Source organism: Lactuca virosa, chromosome 8, assembly GCF_052849685.1.
Source record: "Lactuca virosa cultivar CGN04683 chromosome 8, Lactuca_virosa_CGN04683_v6, whole genome shotgun sequence".
NCBI classification, from domain to species: domain Eukaryota; kingdom Viridiplantae; phylum Streptophyta; class Magnoliopsida; order Asterales; family Asteraceae; genus Lactuca; species Lactuca virosa.
Window position 1 is genome coordinate 96,715,207 of NC_136433.1, and position 16,742 is coordinate 96,731,948.

The 16,742-nt window shown below is 33.5% G+C and overlaps 2 protein-coding genes across 2 annotated transcripts; both read left to right on the forward strand.

Moving 5' to 3' along the window:
- Window positions 1–9,531: 9,531 nt before the first annotated feature.
- On the forward strand, window positions 9,532–13,573 carry LOC145129532 (2-methyl-6-phytyl-1,4-hydroquinone methyltransferase, chloroplastic-like). The gene is made up of 3 exons (XM_079064283.1): window positions 9,532–10,699; window positions 12,654–12,960; window positions 13,187–13,573. The coding sequence occupies exons 1-3, from the start codon at window positions 10,125–10,127 to the stop codon at window positions 13,340–13,342; spliced, it is 1,038 nt and encodes a 345-aa protein (XP_078920409.1). The 5' UTR covers window positions 9,532–10,124; the 3' UTR covers window positions 13,343–13,573.
- A 195-nt stretch (window positions 13,574–13,768) lies between these two features.
- Window positions 13,769–15,689, forward strand: LOC145132138 (ammonium transporter 2 member 5-like). Its single transcript, XM_079066810.1, has 3 exons — window positions 13,769–14,698; window positions 14,785–15,070; window positions 15,139–15,689. Exons 1-3 carry the CDS (start codon window positions 14,099–14,101, stop codon window positions 15,687–15,689), a joined length of 1,437 nt encoding a protein of 478 aa, XP_078922936.1. The 5' UTR covers window positions 13,769–14,098.
- The last annotated feature ends 1,053 nt before the right edge of the window (window positions 15,690–16,742 follow it).

The following is a 16,742-nucleotide window of genomic DNA, read 5'->3' on the forward strand; positions in this document are numbered from 1 at the left end:
TAAAGGGCTTAGAACTAATGAGTTGCCTTATTTCCTTTTCCTTGTTTGGATGTGGGCTTAAGGTGAGTTGTTTGTCCGAAGGCCGTTTCCTTCTTAAATATATATATTATACATATAGGAATATAAAAGGTTACTTCCATCAATATTGTTACCTTTGTATCACGTTAAGCAAAGGGGTACATTCATGAGAGATCATGCTAACCAGATAGAACATATGAATTATAATAGGTATAATTTATGAACAAACGAGAAATCTACTTTACGGCATAGCAATATACTTGTTACGTCGCGTTTTGTAACCCGAGTCTCCTGGATGGAGAACGGGCATTGTTTGTATAGATCTATATGGGACTGACAATCCTACATCCCAACTGTTAGCTACAGTCCGACAGGCAAGCCAAGTGGTGACAAATGTCACATTAGTTTCGACGCCAGAAGGTCGTCGTGTTTATACTAGTCAATTAGCATGGTTATAACTTCATCACATTTTAACCCTAATTAACCAGTTTAATTATAGGGTAGTTATTACATCGGTAGTGTATTTTTAAGAAATTCTACTGTATTAATCATTTTCCACAAACAAAACAGAACGGTTTTATGGGATTTAAAACTACTTTACAGAACGGTTTTATGGGATTTCAAACTACTTTACAGAATGGTTTTAGGGGATTTAAAACTACTTTACAGAACTGTTTTATGGGATTTAAAACTACTTTACAGATCGGTTTTAAGGGATTTAAAACTACTTCACAGAACGGTTTTATGAGATTAAAACTACTTTTTACAAACAAAACGGAAAACATTCTTCTTATGATTTTATGGAGAGTTAAAATTATGTTAAACTATATTATAAGTACAATAATACTTAAACAGAATGGTTTTATGGCATTAAAACTACTATTCAGTTGTAAAGCAGAAAATATAGGATTTTCTAGAACTAAATCAATCACTTTCTTAAAACTAAAGCAACAATAACTAATACTTATGAACTCACCAGCTTAAATGCTGATCCTCTCTTTCAAAATAACCTGTATTCTCAGGAATCCAGTAGACAGGTACACTCCCGGAGCTTTCGGGAAGACAGCCTAGCACCGTGCTGCGTCTTTTGTCTTTTACCATATCTATTTTTGATGTTTGAATATGCAATGTTTAAACACTTATGTAAAACTTATATATTAATAATGCAATGGTTGTTTGTATTTTGATTACTATAATGCATGTGTTGTGATACTTGACATGACGTCCTCCGCCCCCGAACGTTTCCGCCGTTCCGGTTTGGGGGTGTGACACCTTAAAAGGATATATATATATATATATATATATATATATATATATATATATATATATATATATATATATATATATATATATATATATATATATATATATATATATATATATAAATGAATGGGAAATTGTCAGAAAAGTCCTAATATTTAGGGAAAAGTTACACTTTAGTCCCAAGATTTTTTTTTGAACGAAAAAGTCCTGAAAACCGGAAAAAAATTACGGTTTGCCCCTTTTTGACCGGTTGAAACCGGTACCAAATTAATTTGGGACTTTTTCGTAAACTAACCCGAATTATTAGGACGTTTCTGTAAAAAAAATATTATGACTTTTCTGTAAACAAAAATATTATGACTTTTCTGTAAATAAAACCCTTATTATTATTATTATTATTATTATTATTATTATTATTATTATCATTATTATTATTATTATTATTATTAAAAATATAAATAAGATTACTATTTTTTGAACTTGTATTATTAATATTGTTAATAAAACATATAAATGCATTTAAATGAAAAAATAATGACATTGTTTAAGGGTAAAGGTGGAGGAGATGGTGATGCTTTTAGCATTGAAATCATGAACTTCTGCTTGTATATATTTTTGCTTGTATATATTTTTACTTTGTATATGGTCATTTCACATTTGTTATTATTGTTTTCATTTCAGAATATTAATACTTAACAATTTAAAAGAAATTGCATATTTGTAAAATTGTTTATAAATAGTTTAAGGTAGAAGGATTTCTCACTTTGTATATAAAATTGTTTAAGGTAGAAGAATTATTTTCCGAATCCAACAGATCCACTACAAACATCTACATAGGTAGCCCATATCAAAATTCAAACGTATTAATTACAATATCTTGTTTAATAAAAGTAACAGGAATAATTCAAAAGTATTAATCAAAATTCAAAAGTATTAATCCAAAAAACATGTCCTATTACTTTTTATTAAACAAGATATTGTAATTAATACTTTTGAATTTTGACATGGGCTACCTATCTATGTAGATGTTTGTAGTGGATCTGTTGGATTTGGAAAGTAATCATTCTACCTTAAACAATTTTATATACAAAGTGAGAAATCCTTCAACCTTAAACTATTTATAAACAATTTTACAAATATGCAATTTCTTTTAAGTTGTTAAGTATTAATATTCTGAATTGAAAACAATAATAACAAATGTGAAATGACCATATACAAAGTAAAAATATACAATCAGAAATTCATTAAAAGCATCACTATCTCCTCTACCTCCAGCCTTAAACAATGTCATTATTTTTTCATTTAAATGCATTTATATGTTTTATTAACAATATTAATAATAGAAGTTCAAAAAATAGTATTCTTATTTATATTTTTAATAATAATAATAATAATAATAATAATAATAATAATAATAATAATAATAATAATAAGAGTTTTGTTTGTAGAAAAGTCATAATATTTTTGTTTATAGAAAAGTCCCAATATTTTGGGTTATTTTACGAAATAGCCCCAAATTAATTTGGGTGCCGGTTTCAACCGGTCAAAAATGGTCAAACTGTAAATTTTTGCCGGTTTTCAGGACTTTTTCGTTCAAAAAAAAAATCTTGGGACTAAAGTGTAACTTTTCCGTAAATATTGGGACTTTTCTGACAATTTCCCATATATATATATATATATATATATATATATATATATATATATATATATATATATATATATATATATATATATATATATATATATATATTAATTATATACAAAATTTCCGCCTTAAGTTACGCCTTAAAAATGACGTGGCTCACCAAGGCTAAGAAAAGCTTTAGACTTGACATTGCCGCCAAGTCACGCCTTACGTTATTTAGAACCTTGTTTAAAATAGATAACATAAACATGGCGCCTTTGTTAAAATTCAAAGTAAAGGTAGAATAAGTTAAAAACAAAGCTAAAAATTCAAAAGACAGTGTATATATAAAAATAAAGCCTCAACAAAAATGAAAAATTGAAATAAATTGGTAAGAAACAGGGACACTCTTCTTAGCCTATGTATGATTTGTTTAATCTTTCAGCCCTTTTTTATTTCCTATGTAAAAGCTGACCAACAAATGAGCATTAGTATAATAATGTAAACAAGTTACTATTAACTATGTTATTGTTAAGCCAGTTTTCAGATTCCTTGCAAAAGGTGTTTGAAGTATGAAAAATTTCGATTTACTTTTGTTAAGAGCTATACTAAAAATGATGCCTAACATCGAATTCAAGTATTGATAGTGATACAAGTCCTTGAATTAAACAATTGTAATTGTTCAAAACTTTGTGTAACACCCTATCTCGGATCGTTTTATAATTCAGTCCGTGACCCGAGGATCAAGTATCATAAGGCTTTGGGCCTTGGGAATGAGAGGTTTAGACCCATTTGGTGGCGAATAATGTAGTTTGTGGGTACCGAGTGTTCGGTTTGTGTTTTGGAGCCCAAGGATATAACGGTAAAGTGATGGTATGGGCTTTTCTTGAATTTTGGATTTATGTTCGGAAAGTTTCAAGGCAAAGGAGAGTTGATAAGATCGTAGAGATTCTCATTACCTTTCCGTGGATATAAATAACGTCGAAATCGGAGTTGGAACAAAGAAGTTATAACCGTTTGAAGTTACAAGGATTTTGGGCTAAGCCGAGTACGCTGGGCGTACTCAATGAGTACGCTAGGTGTACTGGCTCGTTGGTTTGGTCGTGGAGGCGCCCACGTACGCAGGGCGTACGGTCGGCTGGGGTAAACCCTAATTTTTAGGGTTTGTGCCCTATTTAAACACCTTAAGTTGCTTCTAGACTCTCTTATGACCAGCCTCCACCTCTCCAAACCCTAAGAACGAAACCCTAATTGTCCTTTGAGCGTTTTGAGCTTAGAAGTGAACTTTGAGGGTGCTGTTGGTGATTTTGAAGGAAGAGGAACTCTTGCAAGTTGCATTGGTGTGGCTAGAGCTTGTGGACCAAGAATCATTATTAACTTGGAAAGCTATTTGAGGTATAAAGATCTTAACTTGATGGTTCATTTTGTTAGATCTAGTTAGGGCTTGTTTTTGTGCTTTTTATGGTCCTTTAAGTCTTGCATGAGAGTATGAGCTACTCTAGAAGACGAGGATGATGGATCTTAGCATTTTTGAGGCCCTTTGTTCATAAAAATGCAACCTTGATGAGTTATAGTGGACCATCCATGAGTTAGGGTTCTTATTATGAATTTTATTGAGTATCAGGTCCCATTAAGCCATGTAAGGGAGTAAAGTTGCCAACTTTACATGTTAAGACATCATTTAGGATCATATCTCAGAATTGGACATAGTGGCTTAACTGATTAAGCACTTAATAGTGATTTGGGTCGGCTGTGGAGTATGTTACCCAGCGCGTACGCTGCACGTACTGACCAAAGAAGGCGTACGATGGGCGTAAGTCTGAGTACACCAGGCGTACTCAACTGCCATTGACTTTTGTTGACTTTTGGGTTTTGGGCCATATTTAGACTATTAGGGTTTTTAGCCTTGTTGGGCCACTAGTCCTTTTGACTTTGGGCCATTGTTAGGTTTTGGGCTTCCTTGATTTGTCCCATAATGGGCTTTGGGTGTCATTTAGGAATATGGGCCATATTGGGATTTTGGAGCCATTGGGTTGGGCCTTGGTTTTGGGCCAAGTAAGGAAAGGGTGAAGTGGTCTTTCACCCTGGGTATTGGACAAGCGAACTAGATTCCTAGTTAAGGTTTATGGCCCGATTATTAATTGGGATATTTATTTAACTGACTAGCGCAGAGATTTTCCGGTTCAGCAGTCCGATCATTTGTTTGACATTCAACAAACTGAGGTGAGTTTCCTTCACTGTATTCATGGGTCGAAGGCACCAATGCCGTCCCACTAGACTATGTTTGTAGTATGATGATTATCTTCGTGATAATTACCTGTTATGCTTGCATCTGCTTGATGTCTTTGTGAATCTTATTGTTATGATTATATGTGTTAGTGGTAGGGGTGAAATAGACCCGATACCGGTTGAAAGATACCGAAGGGGGTGAAATAGACCCAATATCGGTTGAAAGATACCGAAGGGGGTGAAATAGACCTAATACCGGTTGAAAGATACCGAAGGGGGTGAAATAGACCCAATACCGGTTGAAAGATACCGAAGGGGGTAAAATAGACCCAATACCGGTTGAAAGATACCGAATGGGGTGAAATAGACCTAGTACCGGTTGAAAGATACTGAAGGGAGTGAAATAGAACCAATATCGATTGAAAGATACCGAAGGGGGTGAAATAGACCTAGTACGTTTTTTTTACTGTTCTGTATGTATGGTATGCGGTATTTTGGGAAACTCACTGACCTTCGTGCTTACGGTTTTCAGTTTATGTTTATGGTACTTCCGGATCAAAAGGGAAGAGCTCGGGTATCAAAATTTGACGGATGATTGCTCTTCGGCCGAAGGTTGAGAATTAAAGTTGAAATGTTTAAATTTATGAGTAGAGTAGTGTATGTGTATGTACATTATTCTAATATAAAAAAGGTACTCCCTTACGACAATATAACTAATCAACGAAGGACATTACTTACTAGAAAAAGATTCACCATTGAATTTCGTTGAGTGCTTATGTTATAACTTTTAACCTATGTCATTTAGTTATTTTATCTCCTACACATATGGTAATATGATCTTCGATATTGGAAAATGAGAATTTGAGTCCTTGTTTTGTAACAATATAGATTGAAAAAAAAAGAACTCGGAAAATAAGAGTTGAAAAGCAACTCAACATAGACCGAAAATAAGAAACCTGGTAGAAAATTACAAACCCATAACCCATCAAACAGGTAAAAGTTTCAAAACAAGTTAAGATGTTATGGTTATTTGCAGTTAACATTATGAGTGATTAATTGAAAGTGGCAACGAAGTGACACATAAATGGATTCATCCGTCTTTAAGGATTGCAAGAACTAAAGAATTATAAACGTTTTATGACTTGGTTAATAGTTAATGGGTTTTATGGTTTGATCTAATAGCCGCAACGAAACTATATTACTTATAAATTCACATATGTTTTCAACGAGACTTGAACCCTCAACCTCAAAAAGGGAGGACAACACCTGATACGACTGAGCCTTTTGGTGTGTACACACACACACACACACACACACACACACACACACACACATATATATATATATATATATATATATATATATATATATATATATATATATATATATATATATATATATATATATATATATATATATATATATATATATATATATATATATATATATATATATATATATAGGAGTAGGATCAAATGAGAACACCTAAAAGGTTGAGAACGCGAGAACAGTTCTAAGCCCTCTAAAATTTAAAATCAAAGGTTAATATTAACGGGCCATTTATATAAATTCTGAAAGTCATAGGATTAAACTGTAAATTCTTAATTAACTAAAAGGGTACTATGGTCATTAGGTTTTATCCTATTTTTATCAGCTCCTGAAATCTCTCTCTCTATCTCTCTCTCTCTCCCACAATTTATTATTTCTACCGATACACGTCTCTCCCCCACGGTTTTCTCTCATCTATTCGACCGCTTTCCACTGCTCCTTTTACATCGATTTTGGAATGAGCCCACTCTGTCCCACCATCGTCTCCACCGATATCTCCATCTTTTGTACCGTTCTCCTCTTTGCTTAGTAACATCATCTCTATCCCCTAGATCCGAGCCCCTAATTACTGAAACGACAATGATAGAAGATCAAGAAGGATCTCAAGTCCTCACTCCTCCGCCGCCTCAGCCACTGTGACAACCCTAGACAATCACGGGTTCTGCGATCAAATTATAGGTCAATAGATCACACAAAGGTATATCTGTCTCCGATTACTCAAAACCTTGATGCGGATACAGTTGTTTTTTGTTCAATTTAGTTGATTTCAGTGAATGTTAACCATGGCTGCCAGACTGAAGTTGTAATCCGTATCGCTGAGATTCGAAGGAAACCCTATAGTTTCCGCCTTCCGTTTTTTTTCTTTATTCGAATGTTTCATTAGGGTTTCATTGGGTTCAAAATTTTAACGATGGCAGCCATCGATGTTACGAAATATTCTTAGTCCGACATACAAAGCCGTAGTAACAAAAGATTAAGGCGGTCTGAGAAAAATCATCGTCGGACGAGCACGCCTCTGTGACCCATCGAAGATCCACAATGAAACAATCTCTTTAACCGAGGAAGCCAAAACCGATACCATGCTAGAAATTCTTTGTCTCTTAACAGTGTTTTCTATTCATTTATGAATATATGTGTATTCAAATGTATTCATAAGATTAGATGTATATTCATTACTGATTGAAGTGTATTCATTAGTGATTAAATGTGTATTTAAATGTATTCATAAGATTAGATGTATATTCATTAATGATTGAAGCAATTCATATTTAGATGTTTTCATTTATGGCCATGTTTCTTTAATTGTGTTTTATTTATTTATGAATATAAATTAATTCATCTATTCATTCAAGATTATTATCGGCTTCATATATGACTACAAATATATATTTATTCATGCATGATTACTAATATTCAGATAAAATGATTAATGCGTCAGTATTTTTGATGTGGTTGGTAAAAAAACCTTAAAGCAAAAAAAAATAACGTTTTTTTTTAATTATGGTAAAAACGTTTTTTAAAATCATTTTATTGATTTTGTTAATTAAAAATAGATTATATAAGTTCCTAATATTTGGGTAAAAAATCTATTAATCATATTAAATCCCATGATTTTAGGAATTAATTAATTACTCATAAATTATCCATAATTAATTATATTGTAAAATTCCTTTTATGCCCTTATATGATGATTGGTTCACAATTGTTCTCGCGTTCTCAACCTTTTAGGTGTTCTCATTTGATCATTTTCCTATATATATATATATATATATATATATATATATATATATATATATATATATATATATATATATATATATATATATATATATATATATATATAACCCCAAAAAAAATTAACCCAAACTTTATGAAAATTAAAGGGATAGTTATATTCAATATATTAGTAAGTTTGTAATTTGATTTTTTTGAATGGTTCACTTTTTAATTTGAAGTTATATTTGCTTTTATAAAATAAAACGAAATGTTTTTGGTCTCCAAAATTCAAAAAAACGTTAAGAGGAACTTCATCTTACCATTTTAATGAGTTTTCAATAAAACATTTCAAAAATATTGTTGTTAAGGTGTGTTGTATTTTTTTAAAAGGTCCATATTTTTATAAAATAAAAGATAAAAACGTTGTTTTCTAAATAAAAGGTCTTTTAAAAGGTTTATGATATTATACTATGAACATATTCTGATGCAAAATACCATAATGAAAAATGGTATAATCTAAAATATTAAAATATTATGGATCTAAAATATTTTGGTTGATAATTATTATGATTCTAAATTATATGGTGGAAAATGTCTTTTGATCCACAATAATATGAAAATATTTTAAAATTTAAATGATATGATTTAAAATTGTATGATTCAAAAATATAAAAAACATTAAAAATGAATTAAAAACATAAAAAAAAAATTAAAGCAAAAAAATTTGAGTTTAGTTTTATTAAATAATAAAAAGAGAAAACCCTACTTAAATGACGTTCCTTGAGAGCTTCTCAAATGCGATCATATCTTTGAGTCTATATTACGTTCTATGGATGTACGTCACACGTGATTGCGTCACTTCTAAAGATGATCCTTAACAAAATGACAAAATGGGTGGTTTAGAAATTAGCCTTGTGGTTTCTACAGATTATGGTTTGATCTATATAACAAGTTTTGTTCAATATTTGAAAAGTTGATAGGTACCGGTTTGAAATTTTGTTTTCATCTTTGACATGGACGATCCATATCGACGTCTCTATATATCTTTGTAACTATATATCTTTGTAGCTACGACAAAACTTATTTTTTTGTTTTGACTCCATGATTACATATCTAAGCTTACGCATTTCCCTTCCAGATCATATTCTTTTTATGATTTAAAATTCTGTTTAAAAAAAAAAAAAAAAAAAAATGGTATCATAACTGGACCAGTAATGTAATTTCTTCAAACCATGATTACTATCAATCTTTAGGTTGGACCAAACACATAAAATGGACCAAACCAAAGGGACCATTTCTAAATTTACTCCATATATTTTGATTTGATAATTGATAATGCATTCACCACATCAATTCGTTTCTCCCGCGAATTTAATACTGGGCACACTGACTCCCCCACAGTCCACCTCACCCTTCCTGCTGTGCATTATTTCCCCTGTCGGTACTCCATACTGACCCATAGCCTTATCACCCTTCACCAGTTCTGCGACTGTATACTCCTGTTCCTCTCCAACACCGACTACAACTTCCCACTCTCCTCACCACAAGTTCTGCTTTTCTTTTTTGTCATTCATCAATTGTTTTCGATCATTCATCATCAATCGTGATTTAACTCAACTGCTAAGTCCCTTTTCTTAAATTTCTTCAAATTGTCACGAACCCAAATATCCCGTTCTGAATGCAACTAACTTGAATTAAACCCCTTACAAGATCAGGGTTTTAATCAATTTCCCACCTGGGTATTGTGTAGATCTTGAGTCTTTTTAGTTTAAACTCGAAATTACTAGTTTTTCCATCTGGGTTTTTGTTAAATTCGTCAAATTTGTGAATATGAACTCACATTTACAAGTTTTTGCCTCCAGGGCCTCGTTCAAATATTGAAATTGGTGGTTTGAGCATAAAATCACAAGTTTTCCTTATCTGTTTTTTTGTTTGTTGAGCAATAATGGCTTCTTCAATGCTGTATGGAGCTGAGAATCTCGCAAATATAAGAGGAAGAGTATACCCAAACGGATTAGAGTTTACAGGGTCAGATTTGCATGGCAGAAAGTCTTTTCTGAAAATTAATCTGGCTAGTGGGAATTCGAATTTGAGAGGTATAAGTAAGAGGCTAATTGTACCCAAGTGCAGTGTGTCTGTACCAAGGCCAGCTTCACAGCCTCGGTTCATCCAACACAAAAAAGAGGCGTTTTGGTTTTATAGGTTTCTTTCAATTGCATATGATAATGTGTTCAACCCGGGTCATTATACTGAAGACATGAGAGACGAAGCCTTGGAACCTGCTGATCTCAATAGCCGTGATATGATAGTGGTGGATGTTGGTGGTGGGACCGGCTTCACAACTTTGGGTATTGTGAAACATGTTGATGCTAAAAATGTTACCATTTTGGATCAATCGCCACATCAGCTTGCTAAAGCGAAGCAAAAAGAGCCATTGAAGGAATGCAAGATCATTGAGGGGGATGCTGAGGATCTTCCTTTCAAAACAGATTATGCAGATAGATATATATCTGCTGGAAGGTGTATTTTCTCAAAATTTATCTTCTTTTGGGGGTTTTTGGATGTACGTTCTATAAGTTGTTATATAAAGTTCCCGTTCTCATTTTTTTAACCTACTTCTGCATAAATTATTGGGAAAATACTAAAATGGCAACAAATAACATAAAATTTTCCCATTAGGTAGTTTTAATTGCACCCAATTGACCAGTAAACTTTTTTTTTTCTATTGTACCATTTATGCCGATGATAGCCGGTTACCAACCATGTAGAGTCCATGTCACGTAATTGATGGTATAATAGAACCAAAAAGAAAAGTTTATTGGTGAATTGGATATGACTTAAAAAGCAAATAAAATGTTATTGGTTGCTATTTTATAACATTTTCATAGAAAATATTAAAAAACTTTTAAACATCATTTATATATAAAAAATCTTCGATTTTGCCTCACCTTACTTGTCTTAAAAATATTCAGACCAACCATAAGACAATTAAAATCTTTTTCAACTAGAATTTTCCGTTTTCTTCTAACTTCATTGTTAAACCTATATAACTATTTATAAGACTTAACAATTTAAGCATTATATATTCAAAGATATTTAAAATTATTTTGTTTATTATATTATTTCTTTTCCCAAACAAGTTAAGAATGAAGTTAGAAGAAAATGAAAAATTCTCGTTGAAAGGATCTTAATTGTCTTATGGATGGTCTGAATATTTTTAAGACAAGTAAGTTGAGGTAAAATCGAAGATTTTGGTTATATAAATGGTGTTTAAAATTTTTTAAATATTTTTTATGAAAATATCATAAAATTGCAACCAATAACATTTTATTTGCTTTTTAAATCACTAAACTTATATAATTGTATCTAATTGACCAACAAACTTTTCTTTTCGATTTTATTATACCATCGATGACGTGGACACAATCGGTGACGTGGACTCCACATGGGTTGGTAACCGGCTATCACCGGTAACAATGATATAATAGAACAAAAAAAAGTTTGCAAGTCAATTGGGTACAATTAAAACTTCAATGACCTAATGGTTAAATTTTGTGTTATTGGTTGCCATTTTGGATCATTTTACTTGGATTATTTGGTTATTTATGGATCTAATAATCAATTTGATACTAGCAAAGGGTAAAGCGAAAATATTCTTATACTGTGATTTTATCTCTTACTTCTTTAAATAATCAGAATTTTACAAACACATAAAACAATGGAAAGTGATTGAAACTTAAAGGGAGTGTTTGGTTCGTGGATTTTTCCGGATTCCGAAAGAAATGGAATCTTGAATTCCATTCCATGACATGTAGCTTATTTGATTGCCAAACATATGGAACTGAATTCCAGGATATTCCTTCAAAATCCATGTATGAGGGATTTTATTATTCCTAAAGGTGGATGGTCAGTATTGAGTGCCAAATTTCATTTTTTTTAAGAGTGAAATATGATTTTAGCACTTGGGTGTAGATGGTTTTTGCAATTTTCATTTCAAAAAGTTTTCTTTTGCAATTTTGGTCCCAAAAGGTTTTCTTTGTCAATTTTGGTCCTTATTTAGGGTTCTTGTAACGTTGTTGGTCCCTACTCTAAGTAAGCTCGCTATTTTTGGTCCCATGTATAACTGATTTTGAAAAATTTGGTCCCAGATATATAGTAATTTTACTTGGAAAATGGATCAAAACCGTTACAAAAACCTCAAATAAGGATCAAAATTACAAGAAAAAACTTTTAAAGACCCAAATTGCAAAACCCAGCTAATACTCAAGCACCAAAAATGTAATTTACACTTTTTTATTAAAAGACCAAATTTTCATCATTAATCACATACAAATTCTTCCCTTTAACATAATTTACATCCAATTTCTTTCATATATTTACAAATCAAGCAGAAAATAACAAAGGAATGAGATTGCATTTCACTCCAGTTTCAGTTCCATTCCTTCCAAATGAGTCTGTTGTTATTTGATTGCAGCATTGAGTACTGGCCGGACCCGCAACGAGGCATCAAAGAAGCATACAGGGTTCTAAAGATAGGAGGAAAGGCATGTATAATTGGGCCTGTATATCCAACCTATTGGTTGTCTCGTTTCTTTGCAGATATGTTTATGCTGTTTCCAAAGGAGGAAGAGTACATCGAGTGGTTTGAAAAGGCTGGATTCAAAGATGTTAAGATCACGAGGATTGGCCCAAAATGGTATCGTGGGGTCCGCTGCCACGGTCTTATCATTGGCTGCTCAGTTACTGGAGTCAAACCCGTATCGGGGGATTCACTGTTGCAGGTAATGCCAATTTATGCAAAAACGTTTCATTTTTTGGACCAAAAGATGCAAATATTTTACCAGTTAAAGCATGGTTGTATAATTTGTATATGTTGCATATATTGGCAAAGAGTTGTAACAATATTGGATAGATTGGTAAAAAAGAAAAGGGTTGTTGCATAAATTAGTAAACTTTGAAAAATCTACTGAGTTATAGCACTAAAAATAATTAAGTTATTGGTTGCAGTTGGGTCCCAAAGTAGAGGAGTTGAGGAAGCCAGTGAACCCGTTTGTGTTCCTAGCCCGGTTTCTTGTGGGTGTGATGGCTGCTGGCTACTATGCCATGGTCCCTATTTACATGTGGCTCAAGGACCAAATTGTCCCCAAAGGTCAACCAATCTGAGTCCTGAGAGATGGTTCAAGTCCGAGTTGCATTTTGGTTTGTATGATATGATATGATGTCTGGTTTTCAGTTTAAACTTCAAGACATGTGGTTTGTTTGGATGCTGATCACTCTGTTTATAGTGTAACAAAAGTTTCGTCCTTGCATATTTATGAATCTTTAATGTATTGACATAAAAGTGGATATTCCAGCTATCGAATAACGATCCCTATGTTAAGGAGTTTTGTCGTCCGTTTGTTGATGCATCTTTAGCAACTTTTAATGTGATGACATAATCATAAAACTAGAGATTCCAGCTAAGGATCCCTATGTCATGTGATGACATAATCATAAAACTAGAGATTCCAGCTACGGATCCCTATGTCACTGGAAAACTCCACAATATACCATTTAACATATTTAACAAACATTAGTATCCTATTTGTTTCCATCAAACAATATTTTATACAAAGGGTATCAAAGATTCATTGATTTCTTAGCCTACAATTGACAATGAATACATCCACATCTTTCGGGCTTTGGCGTCTCCGTTCTCATCAAATGAAACACCGAACAACTCACACTCGAATCAACATATCTCCTATCGCTTTTCTTGCTCTTCCAATTTCCATTTTCACCCCTACTCTTTCCCTATATCAAAATCCAAAACGCACCACACACAGGGCATTTTAATAAATTCACATTTTCCAGAACTATATATATTCTCTAGAATCCGAAACACATAACTCTGATTCTCTAATCTAAAATTCAAAGAATATGTCGTTCAAGCTTCCACCAAATCTCATTCCGAATGATTCGAGCCCGGAATGGATGAGCAAAGGCGACAACGCATGGCAAATGACCGCCGCCACGATGGTCGGCCTCCAAAGCGTACCAGGGTTAGTCATATTATACGGCAGCATCGTGAAAAAGAAATGGGCCGTAAACTCATGTTTCATGGCCCTTTTCGCGTTTGCGGCAGTCTTAGTATGTTGGGTCGGGTGGGGGTACCAGATGTCTTTTGGTTCAGAAAAGTTTCTACCTTTTTTAGGAAGACCCAGCATCGCGTCACTACGTGCTAGCTATTTAGTCGAAAGGGCATTTTCCGGGAAGTTGCCAAATGCTACGATGATCTTTTTTCAGTTTGTTTTTGCGGCGATCACGTTGATTTTGATCGCCGGAGCTTTGTTGGGGCGGATGAATTTTTATGCGTGGATGGTGTTTGTTCCGGTTTGGCTGACGTGTTCATATACTGTTGGTGCGTATAGTATATGGTGTCCTGATGGATGGTTGGCCAAGAAAGGTATTATTGATTATTCCGGTGGTTATGTCATTCATCTTTCTTCTGGAGTTGCTGGTTTCACTGCCGCGTATTGGGTATATATAACTTCATATTCAATCACTACAAAATTGATTGCTTTGTTGTAGTGAATGCTCTGAGATTTTACGATGTGGTGATATAGGTGGGACCAAGGGAAAGTAAGGATCGGGAGAGGTTTCCACCCAACAACATATTGTTAATGCTTCTAGGGGCGGGCCTACTATGGATGGGGTGGACCGGGTTCAACGGAGGTGATCCTTACATGGCAAGTAGGGATGCATCTCTCGCAGTGCTTAACACGCACGTGTGTGCAGCTACAAGCTTGCTGACATGGCTCATGCTGGATATCGTGTTCTTTGAAAAACCATCGGTTATTGGTGCCACACAAGGCATGATCACCGGTCTAGTATGCATCACCCCAGCTGCAGGTAACACTTATAATAAAGATACATACAATAATTTGTTTGGATCTAAAATTAATGGATTTATCCAACAGGGGTGGTGCAAGGTTGGGCAGCAATAATAATGGGAATATTATCGGGTAGCATACCATGGTTCACAATGATGGTGGTACACAAGAAAGTCTCACTACTAAAACAAATCGACGACACCATGGCAGTTTTCCACACTCATGCGGTGGCGGGGTCGTTAGGTGGCATTCTAACTGGCTTTTTTGCAGAGCCAAGGCTAAATCGTCTTTTCTTCGACATAACAGACGGGTGGCAACATTATGTTGGACTTGTTTATGGGTTGAAAATGGGCCAGTTCCGAGCCGGGTTCAATCAAATGTGGATTCAGTTATTAGGAATATTATTTGTGGTGGGGTGGAATGTTGTTGTAACTAGCTTGATTTGTGTTGGGATTAGGGCTTTTATGCCTCTTAGATTAAGTGATGAAGTGTTGGAGATTGGGGATGAGGAGGTGCATGGAGAAGGTGCATATGCGTTGTGGGGTGATGGCGAGAAATTTGAGATTTCTAAGCGTAATTCGTCTCAGTCTCATGGGTTTAATGAGTTTTCGGCAAAGGAAGGAAATAATTTCCGATAAAACTTTTTTGAAACTCATAAAGCTAAAACAATATTGCTGTAATAAAATATACATAATGCAATTAAACTTGTATGATATTTCTTATATAAAGAAAATCTCACGGCCAACAATGAAGTATTGAGGGAGTTAATAAAAAATTAACGTGTTACATATAGTTAGAGCCAACTTTCAGTCCGACTAGCACTTGTGAATTGCTATATCTTTGCAAAGAAAATTGTGTTTTTTTAATTTTTTTTTGTCAAAAGTGTTCTACAAAACCGAATCATGCATGTATATATGCACTCAGCAATTAAATCCGGTTTTATGATAGAAAAGTCGTGTATGTTAAGAACAAGCACATTAATTAGGTTTTAGCAGGATTGCCGCTAAGGATTTTGTCCGATGGATCCTGCTAAGGGCGTTGCTCGCTGAAACCCCACAAGGGAAACTGCCTCTGTACCCTATGTTCCCGAGATCAAATTACCTTATACGAGCATGTATTTTGCACCTCCAAGCTCGCATTATAGCTAAAATTGAACTCGTCATGTCTCGAGTTAATCTTGATCATACTAAGAGGGTGTTTGGGAGTGCTTTTTAAAATTACCTATTAACAAAAATCAATAAGTTAAAAAATGTTTGGTAAACACTAACTTCTTAGGCAAAACCCGACTTTTCAAAAAGCCACAAATTTCTGGCTTTTCCAAAAAGCCAATAAGAAGATGCAGAAGCTCTCACAAACATGCCCTAAGTAGCTTGATAACACTAAAACCACTGACATTTATTTTATTTAAATCCTTAATTAAATTAAAATAACTAACATAATACCATACTTATGCATAAATGAAAATTATCTAAAAGACTGAATTTCCATATTAATATAATACATATTTCAAATACTCGTGAATCTAGTTTAGGATTAAACTTGTCAACTCATTTGAGCAACTAAATATATTATACACACAAATTCTAAGGTTTATACTTCAACACTAGTACAAGCCATGTGTCACATCCATTTATTAGTGTATAGAAAGCTAAGCTTAAGCTTCTTGAAGTGGGCAAACTTAACATCCATAT

Bases quoted from the DNA above. Each gene is read 5' to 3' on its own strand.
- LOC145129532 (XM_079064283.1), top strand. From the start codon at position 10,125: ATGGCTTCTTCAATGCTGTATGGAGCTGAGAATCTCGCAAATATAAGA. The intron at 10,700-12,653 runs GTGTATTTTCTC...ATTTGATTGCAG, and splicing joins AGATATATATCTGCTGGAAG to CATTGAGTACTGGCCGGACC. The intron at 12,961-13,186 runs GTAATGCCAATT...TATTGGTTGCAG, and splicing joins CGGGGGATTCACTGTTGCAG to TTGGGTCCCAAAGTAGAGGA.
- LOC145132138 (XM_079066810.1), top strand. From the start codon at position 14,099: ATGTCGTTCAAGCTTCCACCAAATCTCATTCCGAATGATTCGAGCCCG. The intron at 14,699-14,784 runs GTATATATAACT...GTGGTGATATAG, and splicing joins GTTTCACTGCCGCGTATTGG to GTGGGACCAAGGGAAAGTAA. The intron at 15,071-15,138 runs GTAACACTTATA...TTTATCCAACAG, and splicing joins ATGCATCACCCCAGCTGCAG to GGGTGGTGCAAGGTTGGGCA.